The sequence below is a fragment of the Sesamum indicum genome, linkage group LG10, assembly GCF_000512975.1.
Source record: "Sesamum indicum cultivar Zhongzhi No. 13 linkage group LG10, S_indicum_v1.0, whole genome shotgun sequence".
NCBI lineage: Eukaryota > Viridiplantae > Streptophyta > Magnoliopsida > Lamiales > Pedaliaceae > Sesamum > Sesamum indicum.
In genome coordinates, this window is record NC_026154.1 from 15,629,390 (window position 1) to 15,656,118 (window position 26,729).

At 34.6% G+C, this 26,729-nt stretch overlaps 5 protein-coding genes across 9 annotated transcripts in view; all 5 read left to right on the top strand.

Annotated features, from left to right (window-relative positions):
• The window catches only part of LOC105172716 (protein DJ-1 homolog C), a gene marked incomplete at its 5' end in the record, with an annotated part of 3,068 nt that extends 771 nt beyond the window's left edge, over positions 1-2,297 (top strand). The window contains 6 exon segments of the mRNA XM_020697063.1: positions 12-139; positions 242-421; positions 662-739; positions 819-1,019; positions 1,186-1,323; positions 1,402-2,297. Of these exon segments, the coding sequence (XP_020552722.1) occupies positions 12-139; positions 242-421; positions 662-739; positions 819-1,019; positions 1,186-1,323; positions 1,402-1,608 (932 nt within the window).
• LOC105172717 lies at positions 4,451-5,327 on the top strand. The gene is made up of 2 exons (XM_011094264.2): positions 4,451-4,919; positions 5,086-5,327. The coding sequence occupies exons 1-2, from the start codon at positions 4,556-4,558 to the stop codon at positions 5,175-5,177; spliced, it is 456 nt and encodes a 151-aa protein (XP_011092566.1). The 5' UTR covers positions 4,451-4,555; the 3' UTR covers positions 5,178-5,327.
• LOC105172718 lies at positions 10,199-14,376 on the top strand. Of its 4 annotated transcripts, XM_011094267.2 has the most exons (5): positions 10,203-10,544; positions 12,726-12,905; positions 13,014-13,302; positions 13,733-13,842; positions 13,922-14,376. In XM_011094267.2, the coding sequence occupies exons 1-5, from the start codon at positions 10,398-10,400 to the stop codon at positions 13,958-13,960; spliced, it is 765 nt and encodes a 254-aa protein (XP_011092569.1). In that variant the 5' UTR covers positions 10,203-10,397; the 3' UTR covers positions 13,961-14,376. The 4 variants fall into 4 exon arrangements, with proteins under 4 accessions (XP_011092567.1, XP_011092569.1, XP_011092568.1 ...); XM_011094265.2 differs by having other exon boundaries at positions 10,199-10,544; positions 13,733-14,376; XM_011094266.2 differs by having other exon boundaries at positions 13,029-13,302; positions 13,733-14,376.
• LOC105172719 (glycoprotein 3-alpha-L-fucosyltransferase A) lies at positions 15,883-20,897 on the top strand. 2 transcript variants are annotated; one of them, XM_020697509.1, is made up of 8 exons: positions 15,883-16,519; positions 16,563-16,684; positions 17,159-17,316; positions 18,391-18,632; positions 18,896-19,018; positions 19,509-19,665; positions 19,883-20,110; positions 20,371-20,897. In XM_020697509.1, exons 1-8 carry the CDS (start codon positions 16,162-16,164, stop codon positions 20,624-20,626), a joined length of 1,644 nt encoding a protein of 547 aa, XP_020553168.1. In that variant the 5' UTR covers positions 15,883-16,161; the 3' UTR covers positions 20,627-20,897. The 2 variants fall into 2 exon arrangements, with proteins under 2 accessions (XP_020553168.1, XP_011092571.1); XM_011094269.2 differs by having other exon boundaries at positions 15,884-16,498; positions 16,542-16,684.
• LOC105172720 (LAG1 longevity assurance homolog 2) lies at positions 22,479-26,176 on the top strand. Its single transcript, XM_011094272.2, has 6 exons — positions 22,479-22,810; positions 24,411-24,619; positions 25,038-25,193; positions 25,283-25,468; positions 25,557-25,735; positions 25,911-26,176. Exons 1-6 carry the CDS (start codon positions 22,694-22,696, stop codon positions 25,925-25,927), a joined length of 864 nt encoding a protein of 287 aa, XP_011092574.1. The 5' UTR covers positions 22,479-22,693; the 3' UTR covers positions 25,928-26,176.

A 26,729-nucleotide genomic window follows, 5' to 3' on the forward strand; every position in this document is an offset into this window, starting at 1 on the left:
ATGCCGGGCTCGATTAAGGGACTGCGAAATTCTTCAGAAAATCACGAAAAGACAGGCTGATGCAAAGAGGTTGTACGCTGCAATTTGTGCTGCTCCAGCAGTTACTCTTTTGCCTTGGGGCCTACTTAGGAGAAAAAAGGTAATTCCAATTGGTTTGATGTAACTAATTTCTACTTACTTTCTTGCATCTGTGTATTTGCATGATTGGATTGACTAATGGCCTGATAAATTCTCTGGTTAGACGACTTGTCACCCTGCATTTATGGACAAGCTCTCGACTTTCTGGGCTGTCAAATCAAATTTACAAGTCTCGGGAGAGCTAACAACAAGTCGAGGCCCTGGTACTTCTTTTCAATTTGCTGTATCATTGGTGGAACAGCTCTTTGGCGAATCAGTAGCCAAGGAAATCTGTGAGTCCATGGTAAGAAAATGCAAATTCATTTTGAATGAGATATTGCTAACAGAGACAGAACTTTCACCTCAGAACTATATAGCCTTAACAGTAACCACATAGAACTTAGGTGAAGGGTTTCTGGAGATTTAGTTCTCTCAAGATTACAAGCCGTTTTTTCATCTTGGTTGGATTGCTTTATCTTCCGTAATTTGCTTACCTTATGCACAACCAGCTTGAGATAACTGTTTGTCTTTTTCATTTGTACAGCTGCTAAATATTGTTGATGACAATTCTAGGAAAGAAGAATTTGATGAAGTCTCATGGTCCCTAGGGCATGCGCCTGAGGTAGTTTTTTGTTTTTCTATCCAACATTTCTTTCACTCTTAGGAGATTTTCAAAGTTTTGGTTCTGGCAAACATAGCAGGTCCTCATTCCAGTTGCCAACGGTTCTGAAGAAATTGAAGTGGTTACCATTGTAGATATCCTACGGCGTGCAAAAGCAAATGTTACAGTTTCTTCAGTGGAAAAATCGTTGCAGATATTGGCATCGAGTGGCACAAAAATAATTGCAGACAAGATGATTAGTGATGCTGCCAATTCAGTTTATGATCTAATTGTCCTGCCGGTAAGGTTTCCAAACTATCTCTTTTGACTAGATGAAAGTTGGAAAAGCATAAGTCTCCTATGCTTTTGTATTATCGTCCTTGCAAATAGTGATGCGAAAAATACAGTTGTTTGGTTCTGGGCTTCTCTCTTAATTCTCCTAAGTGTTGCTTGCTCATGAATTTAAGGGAGGGGCGTTAGGCTCTGAGCGGCTGCACAAGTCCAAGATTCTGAAGACGTTGCTAAAAGAACAACAATCGGCTGGGAGAATGTTGGGTGCAATCTGTTCTTCACCTGCAATCCTACACAAACAAGGATTGCTAAAGGTAGGATTAGTCACCTCAACATTGACATTAGCTTCTGGAGTAAGAACTTAAACTAAATCCTTTGCCTGCTTAAAACAGGATAAGCGAGCCACAGCTCATCCTTCTGTCATTAACAAGCTCAACAGTGCTGTAAATACTGCCCGGGTAGTTATCGATGGGAAAGTCATCACTGGCAAGGGACTCGCTACTGCAACAGATTTTGCACTTGCTATTGTAAGTAAACTTTTCGGGCAAGCAAGAGCGAGGAGTGTGGCTGAAGGTCTTGTTTTTGAGTATCCTCGGTGATAGGCAGTTACCATCACCCATTTGGGTTCAACATTCCCCCATGTTTGACAAGTCTTTGTCCCAAGACTGAAGCGATGAAGACGTTATGTATTTGACATGGCAAATAAGCAGAGCTACTAGAATGTGATTGTTCCATCTTGGTAAAAGAAGACTCCATTTTCTGCCAAAAAAGAAAAAAAAGGGTTTTGCATTCGCCCGGAGGCAACACTCAAGTCCAAGCCACACGCAATAGTTGAGTTAAATTTCGATTGAATGTGCAGCTATTAAAGAGTTGATTATAACTTGTTTGGAGACATATGCATGTTGCTTGAGGAGGAGAAAAAGTTTCAGTTTGAACAGAGGCAACGGCATGGTGAGTGCATTACTATGTCGTGTGATTAATATATAGTCGAGGAAAAGCAAAGCTTTTTGAAGTGCAGAGAAGTTGCTATTGGAGCATCCAACTGCCGGGTGCATCGATTCGGTTTTGTCCCAAGTCCATGAGTTGGATCCGTGGATCTCATGTTTGGATATGGATTTTCTGTTTTTTTCAAGGAATTATAGGCCATTGCATTAGAGTCTATACTATTAAGCATCAAGGATCTTTTGGTGTGTTTTACTAAAATGTCCCTTATAATATACATGACATGGATGTAACTACCTATTTTACATCATTTTATAGTTGAAATCATCATCTAAATACTTTATAACTCCTCCAACATAATGGATTAAGGTTTTGACAGGTCTGTAATCATCCCAAAATTTTCACTGTAAAAAGTTGTCTGTGGATGCATTTGAATTTCGAGAAAAGATTTCAAATGATTCCAGTTAAAAAAAATTTAAAATTTATAAATATTCAATAAAATATAGTTCAAAATTAGAATTAAAGTATTTAAAATACATCAAATTTACAATTATCCAAATAAATTCAAAGAATTTTGTTATTAAGAATTTCAAATTTATAATGTCAAATTCTTCCATCAAAATCCAACATAAAATCATCCCGTCGTTTTCCAATCATTATTAAGACATGATTAGATGAAGATGTGCAACTTACTGTGTGAATTTAATTACTTGTAGATTTTTTTGAACCACTATTTATAAGAGTAGGTTACGAGAGATTTAGGATCAACTGGAGGATTGAGATATTACTGAAATTCTTAAGATGTTTATCTTTTAGACATAATGTTTATCCTATTTGTTGTACACGTCATCTGAAAGATATGCCACCAAGAACAGAATATACTGGATTAGCCATATCTAGAATGTTGGTCACCTGCATCTTTGACTGGTCGGATCCAGTTGACATCAGTGTCCCTGTGTAGAATGTGGTCGACGTGTTGGCTGAGACGGAGGACCTAGGGTACTGTTGGTATTAGACCTAGATTTCAGTGTTGCCTCATCAACTGGACAACAAAATTTGGGCTATTTATCTTGTCGTCCTTTCAGCCCATTATTTGCATTTGTGCCAGCAAAATTTGAGTATGCTGGAATGAGTAAATCAAGCCTTGCTCATTTATGCAAATGATTTGGATTTGTATCGGGGTTTTAGGGAAAAATTGTTGTAGACATCACCTTATAAAATTACAAGTATACATCTTGACGGGGTTTTGCTGTAATGAACTTCAAGAATTTCTGCGCAAGTTTGTTTTCTTGAGGGGGTATTTATATAAATTACAATTACATTCTAAAAATGTATACCTACGATTTTGAAAAATACAAAAGGCACTCGCGCAATTAAACTTAAACTCATAGACTGTGGATATAATTTAGCCTAAAGAAAACGAAATAGCAATTGTCTGTCTTGTGGATTCTATAATTGTTCAAATACTAACAATTTCGTGTGATCCAAGTTCCTTGCTCTATAAAATCATACTTGTAGTCTCCATCGAATAACCACTATTTACTAGTATTGGATATTAAATAAAATTTTGCAGTCCAACATTGATTTATTATGATGTAAAATATTACGACTTTTTCCAATTCATTTCATTGATATTTACCCATTGTTGATCTTTCTATTTCAGCCCTTTTCTTTTTCAAATTTTGCTTTGAGATAAGCTCAATCCAAAATTTGTTCAAATTCTTAAATCCTATTTATCATAGACCTTATACTAACCTTGGTGGAGTAATTCAAATTTAAGACAAATATGTATGATATGTTTGGATATGTGAATTTGAATCTGATGAAATTATTTGAACAAGAAAAAGTATTTCGAATGACTCTATACAAAAATAGATGAGGTCTAATCTCATAACTCTAAGGTCGTGAGTTCAAACCCCACCAATGTATGGAATGTTTTTATTTTAATAGTATGTGTCGATTATATATAGTTACTTGATATTGATAAATAAAAGTATGGTTGTTATTGTCGTTGGTAGTTGTTAGATATTCATATTTGATATTGATGATCGTTAATCAATTTATTCAAAATAAATAAATAAATAACTCCAAATAAAGAAACTTGAAATTTATTAAATATTTCACAAAATATAGCTGTAAATAAGAGTTTGAATTATTTGAAATTCTTTGCAACACAGCGTCCAACCCCAAATTCGTCAGTTCAGATTTAATCTAAAATAAAATTTATATAATTCTATATTAAATTAATTTTTAAATATATTACAATGCAATATTTGTTAGATAATTATTAATTTTAAAGTATTTATAATTTTTAGAACATGCATGAGTATTTGTAATAGTTTACCCAATCAAAAAGATCTGAGAATATTCTGGGACCTTAGAGAGTCGGCTCCAAGGAAAATAAGGCGGCGCGTGGTGGAGCCGGCGCCATGTTGGAGCAGCTGGGCCCACGATCCTCGTAAGATTTAACCACACCACAACTCAGCCCAGATCAGCCCCCACTTTAAATACCTCCGGCCCTATATTTGCTCTCCCACTATTCCCGCTCGCCCCCAAATAGGAGAACGAATATATTTATTCTCTTAATACGGTGACGTATTCTACATGTCGGAATCGGAACCACGCCTCCGCCGCGGAGCTCCGCCGCCCTTGTACAAGCAGAATTCGTGGTCCCCAGACATCCTCCGCGACGAGGCCTGGATGAATCGCCGGAAAAATCACCGACTGCGGCGTGGCCGCAGCGTTACCGACGATGACCTCGACGAGCTCCGTGCTTGCTTCGACTTGGGGTTCAACTTCGATTCGCCTGATTTAGATCCGAAACTCTCCTCTACTTTTCCTGCACTCGGATTCTACCATGCTGTAAACCGGAACTACAGTAATAGCTTGTCGCGATCTTCTTCGGCTTCGTTTTCTGATTCTGATTCGGCGGTTTCTGTTGGAAGTCCAAGTTCTATTGTTGATCCAGGTAAGATTACGATTTAAAAAAAAATGAAGAAGATTTCTGTAATTGGTTGCATTTAGCTGTTTTTTCGGTCGAAATATTCGATTTTGTTCGCAAAAAAAGCTTTCTTCGAATCAGGATCAGACGTAGCTAAATCTGAATCGTTTTGATTTGTTTTTGAATTCTAAAGGTGATGATCCGGCTATTGTGAAGACGCGATTGAAGCAATGGGCTCAGGTGGTGGCGTGTTCGGTGCGCCAATCTTCACCAAACTTACTGTGATTCTAGCTACCGGCACTCGGAATAGGAAAAAGGAGCCGAAAAAAGAAAACGAAAGTTCCAATTTTGTATTGACTATAATTTTCCTACTATTTCATTGTTTTTCTGAATTTATCATTGCAAATTGAACTTCTGGGATTTTTGCTGCTGGAATCAGTAGGTGAAGATTGTAGAAGCTTTTATTATTGGGGGGATTGTAATTAAATTCTTTTCCCCCCTATTTGTTTCTTTTCTTCTGACAAAAGACCGCCGGATTTCACTGCATCAACTTTCATTAGCAAGCAAAGGTACATGATCTTGCCCTGTGACCCAATTCTTCATATTTCTCCCCTATCTAATTCACCAAAAGCAAAGATTGAGGCCGCTGATGGATTTTGATTTTTTGAAGTAGTAAAAAATGTCTCAGGCACTCATATTTGTTTCAAAATTCTCTTGATTATTAATTCCCAGAACTTTTACCACATTAAAATAAAATCATTCTTGATTAGGTTTTCAACGGCATCCAGATTTAAATGTAGTGGTAGAAAAACAATTTTCAATTTTGTGCATAATTGCATGGCGACTATGTTTCACTTTTGGTCATCTTTATGTTTGTGAAGACAACCAAACAACCAGCCTGCCGTTACGCCCTCCAAGCATAAAACCTGGCGATATGCTACATTTTCAATTTGTTGTCAATTTTATGATCTGTTTCTTTTTGTTCATTATTAATAACTCGGCCATTAAGTTCCCTATTTCTTTACAATAATTGATTAGAAAAATTCAAATTTAAATTCAATTTTACAGCACGCAATCCATAAGTATCAGTCATAATTACTTCTTTCAGTTAAAATTAATATTTTTTTAACTAAATGATAAATGTAAACCAAGCATCTTATCATTTAGCTTTTCTAGCACAAAAGTTTTAACAATAGCAATCATTTGGCAAAAACAAGCTGACTTGAATTGAAATTTTGATACGCCAAAATACTATGTTAAATCAAAGTCGATTAGTCAGTTCGTTTCGGTAATTATCAATTTTCTTATATTTCGGTTTGATATATTGTAAACCCAAAATAAAATATTAAAAATAGTTAAATATTAAATATTAAATATAATAATTACACTTGTTATTTTTTTATTAATATTAATAATAAAATAAATAAAAAGTATAAAAATAACTAATATATTTCAATATGTATATAAAAATAAATAACAATGATACTTTGATATCTAGGACATTTCAAAAATCGATACGAAAAATTAAAATCGAATAAGATACAAACCTTTAAAGAAATTATAACCAGATATCGGATTGAATTTTTTCTATTAAGTTTTGCTATTGTTAGAGTTTTCAATTCCGATTGGATTTAGTCAGTTTACGTTTGAATGCTCTAATGATAACTAAAATTTGGTGCCCATCTTATCCTAAAATTTTATTATAAAAAACAATTTAAGGATCCAAAATACAAAATAAATATTCCTAGTAAAATAATAATGGGAGGGGTATCCAATAAATTCCATATATTTCAATTGGTTTGACGGTGGAGTAATGATGAGGCGCGGCGGCATGAGATGAGAGCATTATTGTAGTGAGACTGAGAGGGCCCATATCATTTGCTGGGCTCCTTAGCTTCCTATTCTCTACTCTCTAGTTCAATATATTAAACAGATGCTCCACTGACCCCCCACACCCACACCCTCCTCATACTTTTATTATTTCTTCTTATTATTATTATGGTATACCAACAACAACTATAATAATAAATAAATGAGAACGCTGCAAGTGACAAATGTCAAATGAATGATTGAAGGGCCACAGTTCATTGCAGTGCAGACTGCACACCACAAACAATGTTATTCTTCTGTTGCAGAAATAAAGGTTTCACTCTTATGATTGATCAATTATTTCTCTGTATATTTATACTCTTTGCAAAAATAAATAGCAATGTAATAAGTATATAGATTTACACATTTCAGTAGTTATGATAAAAGAATTGATCAAAACATTGAAAATTTTGATTTTGTGATGTAGTAATCAAAGTTTCTATTTTTTGGGAGGATGAGAGAAAATCATAACGGCTGATAGAACATAATTCTTGGATCAATGGAGAAATCCATTGAAATTCATTAAATTATAATAAAAAGAATAGTGAAAATTATTCTCTCTTTGTATTTCAAAAATTAAAGGTGAAAAAACTCTGATCATGTTATTCCATTATAAAACAACAAATTTATGAATTTAGACGAATTGAACCTCAGGTCCATAAAAGTCTTGACGGGTCGAGTCCCAAGTTCTAACAAATCCACTCGAAAGGATCCCTTGCCCTCTCTAGATGGACCGACCCTAATACAACAAATTGATCCAAAAATTTTACACTATTAATAAATTTCGTTTAGTCAAAAATTAAAAAACAAAAACAAAATTTTCTCCACCAAAAATGAAAATTGAGAGGGAAAAAAAAAAGTATAAGAAAGGGAATTATAAGTTTCTTTGGTTGAATTAGCTCTTACATATCTAAGTATAATAGTTCTCACATAAATAATTCAATAATTCGAATTCAAGACTTTTTTTAAGGAAGATATTGGGTGGAGATATATTGGGAGTGTGGACAGAGTGCAAGGGGGTTTGGTTGTCAGCCCTTTCTTAAGAAAAAAGAAGATAGTGAGAAAAGAATCTTCCACTTTGAGTGCAAAGAATAAACCCATTTCAGCTTTACTACTTGTTTTTGGGTTTTCAAGTTTGGAATACAATAAGATGACATTTGTGTTGACTAATCTTTCATCTTTTTCCTCTTTAAAATAATAAATTATATCATTAATTACATAAAAATATCTTATATTACAATACGTCGTATCAAGTCAGATATACAAACACATCAGTTGAGTTTCAATACATTTTTATGTTTAACTTTTTAAAAAAAAATCAAATTGGACTATAAGTATTATTACACAAGACGTGTTTAAACTTAATTTCATCGTAACAAGTAAAAAAATTATTATAAACACGGCTCATTTAAAATGGGCCCCTGATTTAAATCATGAATGTACGTGAGTTCAAAGAAAAAAAGACAAAAAAACAGGTAAAATGCCATATAGATGGGCGGGATGCTGAAGTTTATAAATAAAGAGATTATTATATTTACACTTCTTGATCTATAGTTTTTTACATAAATTATATTATTACTATAATTTAAAAACCAACCCCTACAACAAAAAAACAACGGTACTGTATGTAATAATATAGATATTTTTTGGGAGTGTATGTATAATTTTTCAAAAGACATGAATAATTTGTGAAGACGTGTCTGATGGGTGTATATGTAACTATATAAAGACATAAATGATTCATGTAAACAGACTGTAAAATAAGAATTATAAATATAATTGTCCTTTAAGTAAATTAAGTATGATACTTTCAGTTCATCTAAAATCATTGGATGAAAAGTGCTATATTTTTGTGACAATTGACAATACAACACTTTTTATATGTGAGACGGAGCTGGAAAAGCGAAAGCAAAACAAATCACATGCTCCATCAACGCTTTCATTACAAGGATCAATTAGTTATGACACTAAAAATATCTTGTCCTACCTTCTTAAGTATCTTTGCAGAGTAGTTTATTTTTATGTGATCAAAAACATCATTTTATACTTTTACTTAGATATTATTTTAGGCAAATCCCTAATATTTCCTTCAGTTTTAGGTTAGGGAAAATGAAATTAGCATGCCATCTTATGATGTTATCGGCCCCAATCAATCGCCTGATAATATTTTTACACATCACTCAGATATTTTTTATAATACTATTAATGAATTTAAACGAGAGCCAAATCTTTATATGAAAGTAGGTTTTTGCACGTCGTCCCCGTAAAACTTCAAAAATTCCAACCCCTAAACATCAAAGTTTAGAATGTTTTACGAATAAAAATATTTATAGAAATTTATTAAAATATTAATATTAAATGATTCATTTCTCTAATAATTTAGAATTTTAGATGGGGTGTTCGTTTAATATGCTATCAGAATCGGATCAAACAAGAGGTATTAGGGTCGAATCTAATTAACATTCGTTCATAAAAGAAATATGTCACGTGTGATGTTCTGCACGTGATGAAGATCGTTAAGATATTATATCAATAATTCTACTATCTTACAACTTAAAATCTTATAGAAATCACTATCTACTATATAAAGATATTTATAGAAATTTGTTACAATATTAATATTCAATAATTCGCCTCTCTAATAGTTTAAATTTTTAAATAACCATCGTTTATCTTGCTATCAGAGCCAAGCGAAACAAGAAATATTGGTGTCGAATCTCATTACCATTCATTAGGAAAAAAAAAAATGTTTCATGTGCAGTGTTTGTGGAGATTTATTGAGATATTAATATTAAATGATTTTATTATATAACAATTTAAACTCATAGACAATTAATCGCAAAATACACTTTTAGCTATATAATATAAGGGGTTCAACATTTATTTTATGATATTTTCATATAATCTTAAACTTGAAAAAAGTTGATAGATTTAGTCTTTGCTTTGCGGAATTTTTGAAATGATATTAAAATCAATAAAACTCAACAGAATTAATCCTATGTTTTATTGGATTTATGAGTCTAAATGTTTCGAATTTTTTGATTTTGGACTATTTTAAAATTTTCGTAAAATATTGTACTAAATTTGAGAATAATTATAAAAGTATTATAAAATGACAGATTAAAAATATTAAATCTCTACCGGACTAAAAAATTAATTTCACCAGTAGTTGATGAACAAAATATTACAAAAAAAAAAAAAAGGTTGGAATTTAAGGTAGGACGGAATTTATTAGTTGGAGTAATAAAAAGTGGGGAAGAGTACGAAAGGGTGGGACCAAACAAGGCCTACAATTGGCAACCTTATCGCGTAGTCTAGTCTTCCCCACCACGGCACGACACGCACCTCAGAACAACAACGTGGCGCGTGTGAGGACGCGCCAATACGGCCTATGAATAAATATCTGGCTGACATTGGCCGAAGATATTATCAGCCTCGTCTGACGTGGCACCCGACTGATGTTATTGACACGTGTAAAAGCGCCTCCATGTGGAGCCTTCCTTAACTGCACTTTTATCTCTCACCGCCTCTCTCTCTCTCTCTCCAGAGAGATTTCGGGCGGAGGGTTTTGTTTTTCCCTTTTTTCTTCGATTTTTTCGGTTTGTTAACTACGATCAGCGTTTTGATATTCGGTTTATGGAAGGGAATTTCCGGTCGGGGGATCCGCCGCGTTCGGCGGCTGTTGGTTGCGCAGAGGAGTTGAATCGGTCGAGCTCGGACGCGTCAGCTTTGACTGCTGAGAACTGTAAAGATATTTTGCATCCCTCGTCGGATGCGAGACTGGTAATTCCTGTTCCTGCGATCTCGAATTCTTTTAGCCCTCCGATCGAATGCATTGTATGTTGTGGTTCTGATTTTCCGTTCGTTTTTCTGTTTTGTTATATTGAGGCTCGATTCTGTTGTAGTTGCTAGTGATTTAAATGAATGAGATGCTGTGGTTTGTGATTTTATTGTGAAGTTTATAGAGGTAATGTGGCCTTAAATTTGCACATCGCGGAGACCGCAGGCTTTGCGTGAGTTACCGTCCCTTCCGAAGTTTTTAAGCCGCTCAAGTCCTCTATGTCCGTCTGATATGTCCTGTGGCTTCGCACTCAGCATTATGAACCTCTTATTTGATAGAGCACATGATCTAGAGATTGACATGTGGTTTTGAAAAGGTACATGGCCTTTGGATGAAGACAAGGGATTTGAGAAGCATACAAGTGGCGAAGCTCACCTTTTTCTATCATGGTACCTTTTTGGGATAAAATTATGTGGCTCAACCAAATTGGACAATACCTCGGGCAAATAGAGGCCGCATTAATTGGTAGATTTTAATTGCAACTCGGAGAAGATTTTCTATGAAATTTTGGTGATTATTGAAGGTTTTAACTTCGGTTTGCTTTCTTCTGCAATTATAAGGATAAGGGAAGTTGTTGTGGACTGAAGCAAGAATATCACTCTAACACTTGATTATTACATGGAACTATGGAAGAGTAATTCGGATGGAGTTGTTGCTTTTTTCATATGGTTGTGACTTGTGGAACTGGAACACAAAGGATTTTCTATAACTAATATGTGTTGTGATGGCATGAGATGAAATGAACTGAGTTTCAGTCATATGTGTTCAGGGATTTGAACGTCGCAATGTGATGGGTGTTGGAATTAAATCTTCCCTTTGATGGGGTTGTATGGATTTGTTATACAAATTACTTATAGTAATGACTACTGTAACCCGAAAAGAGAAAATTGAGAAAATGAAAATAGAAAAGTAATGATTGTAAGTGACAGGATTAGACAGATTTGGAAGCTTCGTCGGTTCCTAAAGTTATTTTCTGAAAGTTTCATAGTAATTAGCTGGAGTTATCATTAGCGGAATCTTCTCGATAATCCAAAGTCAACATTGGCTTATTTTTCTTTGCTAGAATTCTCGTACCGCATTTGGCAGAACAGGTCTATTATTGGGAAGGAGGGACGCAGTTGGTGACTTGCTGAGGCATCTAAAGTATTGTAGCTGTGTCCTTTAATTTGATTTGTATATAGCGATTGACATCTTCGATCTATCTTCATGTGTTTATGCACTTGCTGAATTGCAGTAAATTGACGAAATTAGGTACCACTAAATTGTGAGACTATGTCGGAGTTTGGTTAGAATGGAGGCATTAGCAAGGACTTCTATATGAGACACTGAAGCTACTAGCTCTGCTTCCTATCAATGCATCAAGACTTGCTAAACGACTTCGGAAAGACCATAGTGATATAGTCATGGAGAAGTCCCAGTTGTACATAAAAAAGAAGATCCTTTATAATCATTTATCTACAAGAAGGTTTGAAGCAAAAACAGTTGGTAAATCGAGATTGACTCTTCAAATTGTCTCTGCCTTAATTTATAGCAGTATAGTATTCCTCTCAAGATGAATTTCAAAATTGTGATCATGGTTACAAAAGGTTGAAGGGTGACTACTCATGTTTGGTCTTTTGACACTATTTAAGCTAACTTTACTTCCTTTCTAATGAACTTCTCTAGACATTGGAATCCTCCTAAGTTTTCAATTTATGACATGCAAAATCAAGTAACTTGTGTTGCCTCATATTGTTAAGGTTTCTTAGGGTATATATAGCATTCATATCTTGACATGTCCAACTCTTAATCTATTTGCAAATAGACTTTGAAGTCTGAAAATCTGTTGAGTGGGCACCCAAACATTCCCTTATTCTGTTGATTGTTTGAACAAACTTACTAGCTACGTTTTGCTTCCAGTTCAAGTCAATGATCCAGTTGTGCTTAGATTCCAGATTCTGCAAAATATTAAAGAGAAGTTGGATGGAAGCTTAGTAGTGTAAACCCTCATGAAAACTTAAAAATCTGAAGGGTCGAAACCTAAGAGCTTCACTAAAATGTATGGGATCATGGTCACGGCTGATTTGGCATTTGGTCTTTACATATGTGTTCAAAGGGTATTCTCACATTCCTTCTTTTTACAGGATGACAGCACAACATGGACAGATGAGAAGCACAGTTTATATCTTGAATATTTGGAAGTTTCATTTGTTAAACATCTCCACCAGTCAATGGGTTTGCTCGCTCCATACTCAGAGCAGAACAAGAGGGACAAAGATATATCTCAAATGAGGACGATCGACGCTCATAACACTTTTGAGCAGGTTGAGGAACTTATTTGGATCCCATAGTTATTGCTTTATTCTGTGAAATTGGATTATCCATGCTATCCTTAGATTGAGGAAATTATACGTTTCTTTTGTGTTTACCAGTTACCTGTTTTACAGTGTGGATGCCAAGCAAAGGTTAACTGCAAAGGCAGTGATCCTGTTTCCCATGCTTCAGCCAATTCCCATGCTCCTCTTAAGCGTCCAGGGGCATACCGTATCAAACGCATGGGAATGCACTGTTCTTCAGTCTCAGCTGACCTGCCAGAACTATTGACGGTTTGCGGTACAGAGATTTGCAGGAAAGGTATTATATCCCATGGATCAGAAACATGTTCACATCACTTTTCTGCTGGTAGCTGGTTCCATGTTGACTCTTATGGCTTAATGAGAGGTAAGCCGAACTCATCCTTATGGATGACTCGGTGTTTTTCCTTGTTATTTTAAGAAAAATCTCGTAGAGTTTGCTTGGTTACTGATGTGAGTTTTCTGTTATCTGAGAGTGCCTGAGAATATATTGTCATTTCCTTCACAAAAGTATACGTGAAGGTAGAACAGCGCATGTTCATGCATAAAATTATAAGATACTTCCTATTTAATCTCTTGTGAGTTTGCTGCAAGCATGCAAACATACTCCTACCATCTCATGCATCAGTTTTAATGTATGCGAAGCCAAAATATTGATCCCAGCATCATCCTTTTTTGTTTTTGACTTTGATTCTTCACTGGTATAATTATACAAACGTGTTTGCTGAGCATTCAATGTTTCAGAAAGGTCTCAAGTATTACTTCTAACTATTTTGAACTTATCTGATTCCCTGCAGAAGGTACAGATCAGAATTTTGTGGATGAAGATGATAAATATAAATCAAATCCCATGTCTCGAGCGAAAAGATTGAAGACAGCCTTAACAGATAGTTCTAGTCACGATCAAGTAACTTCTCAAGTTTATCATCTCTTTTATGTGCAAAAAGCTACTCGATCTCATATTGATTCCAGCATCATCCTTCCAGATTGTGCCTTCCGGAAACCGTCCTACAACAGATCAATGAACAATTCATAGCTCCACTCTTGAGGTGAACTAGCACGTCAAAATTCTTTGAGACAGGTAAGTTATCATGGGACCAGAATTGACGGAACATTTGCAATCCAGGTCAAGGTGATCTCGGAGGATGCTATTCCAACTACGAAGTTTTGCATAGTATGAAACATTAGGCACTAAGGTTTTAGTTGAAGTACAAAGGGAGCTTTTGCACTTACAGGAATTTCATTTGTTTGATTTAGTATATATAAATGTAGAAGAAACATATATATATATATATGTATATATATATAGCCCCCCTATGTAGAGCAGAGGAGTCTGCCATCTCCCCTTCCTTTGACTGAGACATTATGAATGTTATGAAAATAATTCATATATATTAGTGGTCAAGGCCTACCATGATTTTGGTAGGTGCCTGAGTTTGAACTCCAATATATTTGTACTATATACTATTATCCTTCTTCTTTTTGTTTGCTTTTTTTTTTCCCTTTTACAAATACAATATCCAAAATAACTTTTGATCAATTTTATTTTTCTAATTGATTCTCAAAATTATATTTGGGAGAATCTATCATTGCGATATTTACAAGTTCAGGCAAATCAAATCTTGGCGGTCCCTCAATAAGTAGAAGCCTCGAGTAGAAACAAATGAAGATTTTTGTCTATTTTATTTTATTTATATGTTTTGATAGGATTACACATCTAAATCTAACTATTATGAGTTCTCATTCATGCATCCGATGCACTCTTTTTTAAACGCACACACTTCATCTTGAAACACCCAAACACGCCCCTGCATAATTGGATAGAGAAACTGCGACACTTGAAGAGGGCCCGGGAGGCAGCTTTCGTTGATTATCTACAATATATTTAGTCCTTCTAAATAAATACAAACTTATTCATTCCTTTAAAAAAAAATAAAATTAAATTTATACTCTTTTTATTTTTTTTTTTATATCTGACCTTCTTCAGTTATGATTTATACAAAAAATATTGACAGTTAGCAATAAAAATTATATAAATTTTTAATTTACTCTTCATTTAATATTTTCATATAATTTATATTTCTAAAAAATAATAATAGTGGTAAGCTTATTTCATATATATATATATATATATGTATTACATTGATTTCATATAAGTATAAAAATATATATGATAATATTAAATAAGTGATAAAATTAAAAGTTTAAGTATTTTTTTTATTACAATATTTTTCGTTTGAGTTTTAACGAAAGAGGGTTAAGTATGAATCGAGAACTTTTCAAGAGAATATAAATGTATTTTTTTTTTAGAGGAATGTAGTTGTATATTTTTAAGGGTTCTAAGTGTAATTCACCGTATTTAAATTTAAAACTTTCTATGTAAATTGTATTAATTAATTTAAGGGATAATTACACTTTTTTTCTCTGAAATTTGGTATAATTATACATAAATTTTCTATGGTTTGGAAAATTACTTCTAGCACCCTTAAAATTTATTTTTGTCTAACAAATAAGTCCTTTAATTAGTCAAAATTTACTGAATTTGTTGATATTTACCATCGATTGATTGATTGCAGACTTATTGCATGTTAAATAATTTTTTTTATTAAACCACCCTTGTAACGATAAAAATATTTCCCTCATATGCATTAACGTATGAAGACGTAAGAGGGTAATTTGATCATAAAAAAATTTATTTGATCTGCAATAAATCAGTAATAAACAATTAGATAGTAATATAGATTTTTTTTATTTGTTAATATCAGCAAATTTGGTAAATTTTAACTAATGAAGGAACATATTTACTATATAGAATCAAACTTTAATAGCATTAAATATAATTTTTAAATCATAAGAATTTACGTGTACTTATATTAAATCTTAAAATGGAAGTGTAATTATTCCTTTAATTTAATTTTTAGTTTCAAGTTCTCAAGTTGTCCAGTTGTCTTACGAGACACAAAAAGAAGCCTCCTCTCTCCGATTGAGGCGCGGACTTCCACATATTGAATCATGACAGCAGATATCCAAATCCAAATCCAATGCCCTTCTTCTCGTCTTCCCCATTTTGGATCCCACTCCTCATGCCTTCCGAAACACACACACTCCCAAGAAATCCTTCTTGCAATGCACTCGGAAAATCACCAACACCCCTCCCGCCCCCCACGCAGACTCCCACTTCAATTGCACCAAATGAAATGATTCCCGTTTTTGTGGGCAGCCATTCATGATCCATGCAGACCTATTTTACGTAGTGCTCTTTTGTCTCTTTTACGTTTCTCAGTTCTCGAAGAATTTCTGGGATCCAAAATTAATGGGGACTTTTGGTAACTATAGACAGTATTCGAAATCCAAACTTTTCCCCGATGGAAATGTCCCATCAACGTCTTATCCATCTCCTTCTTCGAATTCGAACAATAAGATTTGGTCCAAGTTTATTCCGGTTTTGGTGGGATTGGTGGTCATAGCAGAGATCTTGTTCTTGGGCCCTCTCGACATGGCCAAGGACGGCGACATACTGAATTCAGGGGATGAACCCTTCTATCACTCCACTATAACGAAGCCGCCCGCCGAATATTCTGAGTAGGGTCAGGACCGGGGCTTCCACGCCCGCCGAATATTCTGAGTCGGGTCAGGACCGGGGCTTCAAAGTCGAGGATGGCTGTCAATCATGGTTGGAGAAGGTGGACTCTGTGCCGTACTCTAGGGATTTCGAGAAAGACCCTATTTTCATAGAAGGATACAATGAGGTGTTTATTTCATTCAGATTTTTATTTTTTCTTTGTGGGAATTGTTGGATTCCTTTTGAATTGTTTCTTGGAAATCTGGAAGGTGATTTCCTAGTCTGCGGATTGCATGCTATTGTGTCTGTGTGTGTGAGAGAAGTTTGTAATTGAGAATTTATTATAACTAGCCAAATCGGATTGCAGCTACGTTAATTGCGTTTTCTTGAAAATGCGGGAAAAGGCTAATTAATGTTGAGCATATGGATGTTTCTGAGTTATAAGTTACCAAAATCTTTGGAGGAAAGACTGAATATGTGATAACAGTGCAAAATGGCTAGAGAACGCTCTAGAGGAAATTGCGAACGGCTATTTTAATGTGCTCGTTCGGGTAGTCACTTTCTTGTGCCGTTGTATCTTTCGTTAACTGGTTGTTAATTCATTTTTTTGGCTTTCTTATCCAGCATTTACATGTTATGACTTCTATTGTAAAATATGTAGGAGTTGAAGTCCTGTGCTGTCAAATGTACATATGGGCATGAATCTGGTAAGAAGCCTGATGCTGTAATTGGGGTCCCTCAGGAATCTGCCACTAATGTGCTCCGGTCAATGGAGTCAGCTGTGTATTATGCTGAGAATAATATTGCAATGGCACGACGGTGGGTAAGCACTCATTGTAGTGGACTTTTGCTTATTCTTCCACTCTGTACACGTCCAGATCCATATTTATTTGTTTCACACTATGTGTTCTTTATCTTTCAAGCAAATAAATTTGAGATCTGCATTCTGGAAATGTTCTTGTTGAAATCTTTACTGGGTATTCACTAGGTAATTGAGCTATGTGCTTTTCATGGAACTAGGAGAATTTTGGGTTTGATGTTGTTCCCTTGGAAATCGTTCTATGTATATTTTACACAACAATAAGAGTAAGAACAACAGAGAAGTTATTAATCCTTCTCCCAGTTCTTATATTCTGAGTGTGTGTTTAAACTATCAGCTATAAAACTGATAGACACCTGGCCAAACAAAATATAGTTATGTCCTACATCCACTTTTTAGATTTTTCTTTTAACCTAACACTGTCATTTCTTGATTCTTTTTCAACCCAGGTTCTGAAAATTGGTGGATCCTACTTTAAATTATTTTTGGATGATTTTGATATGCTATTTTAGAATTTATCTTAGCATACCGTACTTTAGATTTTTCTGGAGAAGTTGAGGATGATGTTGTAGAACATGATGCTTGGTTTCACTATTTTTTATTACTATGAATGATTAGAGGATCTTGTCATTTTACAAATTAGTATTACAGGTGCACTAGGTATCTTGAAGATTGGAGTCTTTCCTTGTATAGTTAGGCCGTAGGGTCTTAGAGAAGATATTGTTGTAAGGCTGGGAAAATATGGTGGGCTCAATATTTAGCAACCTTTTGATGCTCAGTCTTCATGTGGCGGACACTATTGGAATTGGGTTTGTAATCTGAATCTGGGGTCCTTTAATTGGTTTGAAATCATGGAGAACTAGGGTTTAATAACTGTGGAGAGCATGATATTATCTCTTTGAGGCAAGTTCATGTAAACTCACTTTATTTATTACTCCACAAATTGGAAATCTCTTTTGATTATTTTCAGCATCCTTCTACTAGTTCTAGCTAGCATGAATTGACCAGTCTACCTTGCATATCTCATCCATCATTGTATTAACTTAATTACAATATATGCATTCATGTCATAGGAAAGGGTATAGTGTTGTAATGACGACCAGCCTTTCATCAGATGTGCCTGTGGGATACTTCTCCTGGGCTGAATATGACATAATGGCTCCAGTTCAACCCAAAACTGAAAGTGCTCTGGCTGCTGCTTTCATCTCCAATTGTGGTGCTCGAAACTTTCGTTTGCAAGCTTTGGTTGCTCTTGAGAATGCCAACATCACAATTGATTCCTATGGCAGTTGCCACCGCAACCGTGATGGAAGAGGTCATTTTATTGAATCTTTTCATCCGGTTCAACTTTTTTTTATTTTACACCAATTTAAATTTTATTTATTCAAGTCACCTAAATTTATTAAGTTTTAAAGATGGCAAAAAAGTTTCCCGTTCATATGCAGTGTGTCCCCTTTGGAAAAACAATCCATGCTGGCAGATGTGTCCCCTTGAAGTACTTAATTATCTACATCACTTGTTTTCGAACATGACGAAGTTTAACTTATAAGAAGAACCTTCTCTTTCTTGTATTGGCAGTGGACAAAGTGAAAACACTGAAGCGGTACAAATTTAGCTTGGCTTTTGAGAACTGCAACGAGGAGGATTATGTTACTGAAAAATTCTTCCAGTCTCTTGTAGCTGGTAACAATTTACATCCCTGTGCGCTCCTTTCTTTGTTAATGAACTAATCAAGTCTTGAGTGTTTTAATTTTATTTCTTGTTCAACAAACTGGCGGGTTTTCTAGTTTTGACTTTTTCAGTTAGATTCATATGTAATTCAGTCTGTAGTTGAGACAATTGGACATGGACTCAAAGATCTGAACCGGTATCCTACAACTTCAATGTTGAGTTGTAGAAATTGCAACCACTGAAATTTTTGTGAGAAATTAAAAGGTTGAGCTGAGGATGGCCTATTTTTGGTAAAGTAGATGAGTACCTGGCTTAATCCTCAATGCTTAACCATTTTGAAGGTTGGTTTTGGTTGTGTAACCTCTTGAAAATATTTCACTGTTTTTTACCTTTGGGCTTGCTGTGAAAGTTTCCTAATGTGTGGTTGGATTGTTCAATAAAATCTTAATCTGAAGTTTGGGTGTAGTCTTAATATATTGGGACTTCATGGTACTGTTGCACTGATACCATAATACTGTAGGTTCTGTTCCTGTGGTTGTTGGTGCCCCTAATATCCAAGATTTTGCTCCTTCTCCCGGTTCTGTGTTGCATATCAATGAGGTGAAAGATGTCGGTTCTGTTGCCAAGACGATGAAATATCTTGCTGAAAATCCCAGTGCATACAATGAGTCATTAAGGTTTGCTTTAGATATTGACACGCCAATTTTCATGTTAAAAACTCCATTATAGATTAAATGAGCTTATTGTTTTTCAGTTGTTCCTTTTTGCATTAATTAATGCCTCAAAAACATTTCTCCTTTTTCGTATTATTTTTTGTCAGTATATTACTGAAGCGAATGGATGATTTTCTAACATTATGATGGCCGGAATCACATTTTGGTTCATTCTGTGCAGGTGGAAGTTTGAGGGACCATCCGATTCTTTCAAGGCCCTTGTTGATATGGCTGCAGTTCATTCATCATGTCGTTTGTGTATTTTCTTGGCAACCAAAATCCAAGAAAATGATGAAAAGACTCCACTTTTTAAGAACCGCCCCTGCAAGTGTACTCGTGGCTCAGAAACCACGTATCACATTTACGTAAGAGAACGAGGTAGATTTGAGATGGAGTCCATTTTCCTAAGGTATTCTATGCGATTAACACTTGTTTTGGTATTAAAAGAAAAAAACTAATGATAAGAATGAGATTCTTGAAATATATATGTGTGAAGTAGGTTTCTAGTCACTAAAGTACAACTTCCAGAGAGAATTTGACTTGTGTGATTTCTTATACGATTTATATCCTTATGCTCGTATACACTATCACCAAATTTGAACTAATAGCGATGTCTTGAGAAACGAGTCACTGTTTTACTTTGACATAGACATTGACATATTCATGCAGGTCCAACAACTTAACTCTGGACGCCCTGTCATCTGCCGTTCTGTTGAAATTCAAGTCTCTGAAACATGTACCTGTTTGGAAACCCGAGAGGCCGGAAAGCTTAAAGGGAGGGGACGAGTTCAAAATTTACAGAATATATCCCATCGGAAAGACACAGAGGCAAGCATTGTATAGCTTCAGATTCAAAGGGGATTCTGATTTCAGGAATCACATAGAGAGCCATCCCTGTGCCAAGTTTGAAGTCATCTTGTTATAGACTGTCTGAGAAATTTATTAGGTTTAGGAAATGGGTGATTGCTTCGGGTATCTCCGGCTGGGAGCATCGCTTGATCCTCTTCTTTAGGGCTAACTCCTGGATGAGTCGCTAGTTGCTCACTATCTCTCACATTGTATTCTTTAGCTTTATTTCGTACATAATTCCACGTCTTGTGGCTGAATATGGTAGGGAAAATTATAACCAAAACATGCCCTATCTGTTGCCTTTGTGTTGATGTTTTGCATCATAAATTATCTCTTGAGAATTTGGAGATTGGGGAACTTGTAATATTAAACATGACAATAGGGGATGACACTCTGATTCTCCATAAAATCACCTTTGTGTAGTATGTTCAAATTTCAGGCGCATTATGTAATTATTGCCAATATATATATGTGTGTATATATACTTATACTATATAAAAAAAAGTCTATTTTAACTCACAAAGAGCGCTTGTTTACACAACAATACTAATTTTTTGAATTCTCAAAAATATTCCTTTTGTATTGTCAATCACCTTTATTCAAATTCTTCTTATCTATATATTTCTTATCTATCTATACTTATCGATACTTTTATACTAATAAAAAAAAGTTTCATTTTTACTCACAACTAGCGATTATTTATACTGTGCTATTAATTTTTTTTTATTTATACTCCTAATTAGATAATTTTAAAATGAATTGTAATTAATTTTTTTTTTCTTTTTTCAAAAGTGATATCGTTATTTTAATACCACTACACCAATTTATTCATCGTGCCGATAATATATTAAGTTTTTTTTTTTTGTATATGTTGATTTATATATTTTATTCTTATTTATAACATATTTTAAAACATAGAAGCGATGTGCCACCGCAACTAGTTATCACAAAATGGAAAGCAGGGGCGGCATTAAGATTAAGCTTGCGCCGTGTTTGTCAATGAAGATCTGTAGTGGATTTAGTATCGTCAAGAATTAATATCTAATTATATGGGGATATAACACTCAAATAAGACTTCATTTAGTTTTTTTGGATTGAAATGGATATATGACCTAATTCTTAACAATAGTTTGTTTGTTTATTTATGTTTTTTTTCATGAGAACCTATTATAATTTCATATTAGTTATAGGGACAATTATATTATATTTTCATGAGATTTGGTATAATTTATATTGAGATCTTCTATGATTTAAAAAATTATTTGTAGTACAATTGATAATAGTTTCTTTATTATAAATAGATCTTTGCGTTAATCAAAGTTCATAAAAAATATACCTTATATGAGTGATGATATACATATTCATATGCATTAGCGTTGAAATGGTATAAGGGTAGTTTGCTTAGAAAAGATTCCCTTGACTTGCAATAAGCACCCGTGTATAAACTTAACATTCAACTTTTTTACTAATATCATCGTATCCGATGAGTTTTTACTAATAGATGAATCTATTTCTTAGATTGAAACAAACATTAAGGTACTACATATAATTTCTTAAAATAGAAAAGATTTGTGAAATTACACCAAATTTCAGAGAATGACGGTATTATGATCCCTAAGTTATACATGTAAATTAATCAAAATAATAATTATAATAGTAATAATATAAGATTTTTTTTAGTTGGAGTCGAATAATCAAATTTAAATTAATAGCATGAAAAGTATATTATATTTATTAAATACTAATTGTATAAAAACAAAATAGTAATAATAAAATAAGATGATTAATTTACTTGTTTAAAAAAAAAAAGAAAGAAAAGATGGTTAATTTAGGGTAACGCGGGGGCCACCAAGCGGAGGGTCGCGGTGGGGTCCAACCCAGTATGAGGCACTTCCACATGCATAACGAGAACTCCCTCAATTCACTCTACTCCTTCAATTCTCTTTCCTCTCTCTTTTATCTTCTCCGCTATTTCGCGCTTCAAATTTTCTGAGATTTTCTTCTTCGGAACTATGCGAATTGCTTCACTTTCTACACACTAAATGCATGTGATCTGGCATGAGTTGACGATTGATCACATCGATCGGTAGGTGAATATTTCAAACGTCGGTTGATTGATGCGCTGTCGTTTGAGAATCATTTGATGGATCCGATCTGGACGCAGAATGACGTCCCTTCCGCTTCGCATTTCTTCCTCGCTATCTACTTCGCTTTTGCGTTCGTTGCTGCAAGGTTCATTCTCGACAGATTCATCTTTCGCGTAAGCTTTTTTCTGCGGAGAGTTAGTTTTTTTTTTTTTTTTTGGTTTTTGATGTTTTCTGGTAGTCGGATGCATGGTGATGTGTCGAATGCATTTTGGTGGTGTATCTTTGGTGTTGTTTAATTTACCATTTTTTGCGATTCATTTTGAGCTGTAATTTGGGAGATGGTGAGTTTTTCTTCTCTACAATACACCTGGATAGTGATTTATCCATTGATGAAGTCGTTACACATATATAGTAAGAGTCACACTGAGGTGATTGAGCAATATAAAACATGATTTAATTGAAGCAGGTTTTTCGATCTAAGTTGAGCAATAGTAGGGAGCTTGTGCGATTTGCTAGATACATGGAAGTAATGATGACTCTGTTAATTGGTGAACTGAGAAGTTCCATTGTGCATATAATGCTGCGTTTTGAATAAATTAATAAAAGAAGTGAGGTAGTTGATTTATGGATTTTGATTATCAAACAATTGGCCTTAGCAACTAGCCACTATCTAAGTTTTCAAGACTGATTCAAGTAATTGCTCAAGCACTAGCTGCGGCGTTGGTTGGGAAATGGTTTGCTTTAATGCAGTTCCAAAAGTTGGTTGAATTATTGGCGCCTGCCATTGGAATATTGGTGTATGACAAATATGTATATCATCTTTGACTGGAGCACTCTTTTTGTATCCTGATTCAGATTAGATGTGAATCTCTGATATGAAAATCTCATATTGATCAAGCATGTAGAAAAGGTTACGGTTTCATTCTTTTCCCAGGATGTGAATAAAACCAACATGCAAATCTCAATTGTTTTGATTTTTTAAGAGCGAGTATTGTTTTAAGAGCAGTTGGTTGTGTTTGTAGATTGTCCCATATCTGATTACTCCCATTCCAACTCTGGTTAATATTGTTACATTTAATGAATACTGTTTGGAGAAGTATAACTACTTCAATTTGTCTTGTCTAAATTATGATACACTAAATTTGGAGAAAAACCCTGGCATACTTTGCTGTGTTCTTGATCATCAAGAGTGGGTTAGCACAAGTAAGTAATGCTTTGTCTACTCTTACTCTTAAGTAATGAAATTGTTTGAATTTGGAAAGAGTCCTGAGTTTACTTTCTCCGTTGCTTTTCTAGTCTTTCTAGAAATAAAAAAAAAACTATGTATTTCAGCCCCTGATCTTGTAAAATATAGTTCATACAGTGTGTTTCTTGAGTTAAAAGAAAAAAGTATGATGCTGAATACCTAATGCCTAGATAAATCTCTAATTTATATTAAATTTGATCCAAATGAAGTATGGCTATCTACTGGTTTTATAGTATCTTTTACGAGGATAAAGCAATCTGAATTGGAGACTATATTCCAATAATACCAGATAACTAGTTATCCAAGTAACTATTTGAATGTAAATATGTTGTAATTGGATCTACATTGAACCTTTCTTCATTGCTTAAGTGTCCAGTCTGAAACTTCATTTGATACATTCTTCTACGGGATAAATGTTTAGGTTAATTTTATAGAAAAGTCCGTTAAAAGAAGTGAAGATAATTGGAAATATGTTGTCACTATCTGGAAATCTTTTCCTTTCTGACAATTGATTCCATCTATTCCAGAGGCTTGCGATCTGGTTGTTGAGTGGAGGTAGCAATCACCTCAAACTTAATGAGGAGACGAGGGCAAAAATAGCAAAATGTTCAGAGTCAATGTGGAAGCTTACATACTATGGTACTGCTGAGTTTTGCATCTTGACAAATATCTACCCAGAACCATGGTTTAGTGATATAGAGGCATACTTCACAGGATGGCCTGATCAAGAATTGAAGTAAGTTCTATATCTTACTAAAGGTCTCCTTGGAATAAGCTCATGGATCTTATTGTTCATATTCTCTAGTAAGGACAGATGTAGTCAATTGTGAATCTTTGCCTGTTACTCTTTTACATTTTAGAGAGTTCTTTGCCCATGTGGGCCTGAAACATTTTCCACTATGACTGTTAATCTAGAATTACTTTAATTATTTTGAGAGGTTTGTGATGCAGCATGCCAGCTGCTTCTCATGGATGCTGCTCTAACTATGTTCAGAAGCTCTTTCGATCCTTCCTAATGTTGAGGAATATTCTTCTATATATTTTCTCTCATGTGCCCATGGGGCTGCACGAACTTCACCATTTGCATGTTTTACAATGTATCCACTCTGTTTGGGTTGTGCAGTACCTGAATTAGCATTTACTTGATGTTTCAGGCTTCCCGTAAAACTTTTCTACATGTGCCAATGTGGGTTTTACGGCTATAGCATTGCGGCCCTGCTTACCTGGGAAACGCGGCGGAAGGATTTCTCTGTTATGATGTCACATCATATTGTCACTGTGATCCTAATATCTTTATCATACATTACGAGGTATTTTTATTGCTCCATCTACTGCTTATGGTTGCTGAATATAATTAAGATCATTGTTACAACATTTACTTGGATGTACTGTGCATTAGATTCTTTCGGATAGGAGCAGTAGTTCTTGCATTGCATGATGCTAGTGATGTGTTCCTCGAAGCTGCTAAAGTTTTCAAATACTCTGGGAAAGAGGTGGGAGCTAGTGTGTGCTTTGGTTTGTTTGCCGTATCATGGCTTGTACTACGGCTCATAATCTTTCCATTTTGGATCATAAGGTCGTCAAGGTTGGTTCATAAATAATCCTCCGTGAGCTCTTTCAGATATTACACATTTTCCCTTCCTCTAATCATATTGTTGGCTGCTTTTCCTCAGTTTCTACTCATGCGCAGTCTTGATCTTGTCAGACACATACTTGGCTACCTTATACTACCTCTACAACACAATGTTACTGACCCTGCTTGTTTTTCACATTTACTGGTGGATTCTCATTTCCTCGATGATCACAAGACAGCTCAAAAATAGAGGAAAAGTTGGGGAAGATATTCGATCAGGTCAGCATTAGTTAGCTTCAAGTCAAGTCCATCGTCTTCCTACTATAATGAAAACGTTTCACAAATAAGAAACCTTTATGAACTTCTTAGGTTCTTAAATTTATTATCAGGTCAAATTTTCAGATCGTTTCGCCTTTACATCAATCTCTACTTACACTTCTCAATCCCTTCACAGATTCTGACGATGATTAGTTGGAAACCACACTATTTGGAGAAGTACGTTTAGCCCGCTCGCGAAGTATCTTTGGACACTGCAAGGTGTTGTAGGTTTGTCTGCCAAATGTTAGTTGATTTTTGCATTGTTGTAAAAGGAAGAAATAATTAGATATTTGTAGCACTCATGTTTCGAAGGAATGTCAGGTGTACAATTTGTAGGTGCTTTGCTTGTATAACTTTTATTGCTATTAGCTTCCAGGAAATGAAAGCATGATTTAACCACAACCTTTTACTATTTTCAGAGTTGTTCATCCTCTTCCCAACTTTTCGGTTCCGACAGCGTAGCTGTTCTTTCCAAGACATGGGAATGTAACTAGAAAACGTGGGGTTTGATCAAATTTAAATTAATTATATAGTAAGTATATTACATTTGTCATATGATTGACGTATAAAATTTAAAAAAAGTGATGAATCACACACTTGCAATGTGATTCGTTTGATTCGGCTCTATCATACACATTTTTTCAAATCGGAACTGCTTACCTTCGATTCAATCTTCTCGCTCTCTTTTTCTTTAATTTCTTCTTTTATTTTTTACTTTAACCTTTTTCTTCCCGTTTCCCCTCTCTTTGACTCTTTTTTTTTAAAAAAAAATCATATTATGAGGGTGTTTGCGAGAGTTTCAGTAAAATACTTTTTAGGTTCTGACTCTTAAAAGTGTTTGAGATGTCGGCTTCTACTTCTAAAATTACTATAAAAAAAAAAAAAGCCTTTAGGCCAAAAGTTATAAGCATTTTGGGAATGCTTTTAGTTGATTTGACTTTTTTGTAAATAAATT

Bases quoted from the DNA above. Each gene is read 5' to 3' on its own strand.
- LOC105172717 (XM_011094264.2), top strand. From the start codon at position 4,556: ATGTCGGAATCGGAACCACGCCTCCGCCGCGGAGCTCCGCCGCCCTTG. The intron at 4,920-5,085 runs GTAAGATTACGA...TGAATTCTAAAG, and splicing joins AAGTTCTATTGTTGATCCAG to GTGATGATCCGGCTATTGTG.
- LOC105172718 (XM_011094265.2), top strand. From the start codon at position 10,398: ATGGAAGGGAATTTCCGGTCGGGGGATCCGCCGCGTTCGGCGGCTGTT. The intron at 12,906-13,013 runs GTTGAGGAACTT...TGTGTTTACCAG, and splicing joins CTCATAACACTTTTGAGCAG to TTACCTGTTTTACAGTGTGG. The intron at 13,303-13,732 runs GTAAGCCGAACT...GATTCCCTGCAG, and splicing joins CTCTTATGGCTTAATGAGAG to AAGGTACAGATCAGAATTTT.
- LOC105172719 (XM_020697509.1), top strand. From the start codon at position 16,162: ATGATCCATGCAGACCTATTTTACGTAGTGCTCTTTTGTCTCTTTTAC. The intron at 17,317-18,390 runs GTGGGTAAGCAC...TTCATGTCATAG, and splicing joins AATATTGCAATGGCACGACG to GAAAGGGTATAGTGTTGTAA. The intron at 19,019-19,508 runs GTGCGCTCCTTT...ATAATACTGTAG, and splicing joins TGGTAACAATTTACATCCCT to GTTCTGTTCCTGTGGTTGTT.
- LOC105172720 (XM_011094272.2), top strand. From the start codon at position 22,694: ATGGATCCGATCTGGACGCAGAATGACGTCCCTTCCGCTTCGCATTTC. The intron at 24,620-25,037 runs GTAAGTTCTATA...TTGATGTTTCAG, and splicing joins TGGCCTGATCAAGAATTGAA to GCTTCCCGTAAAACTTTTCT. The intron at 25,194-25,282 runs GTATTTTTATTG...ACTGTGCATTAG, and splicing joins TCTTTATCATACATTACGAG to ATTCTTTCGGATAGGAGCAG.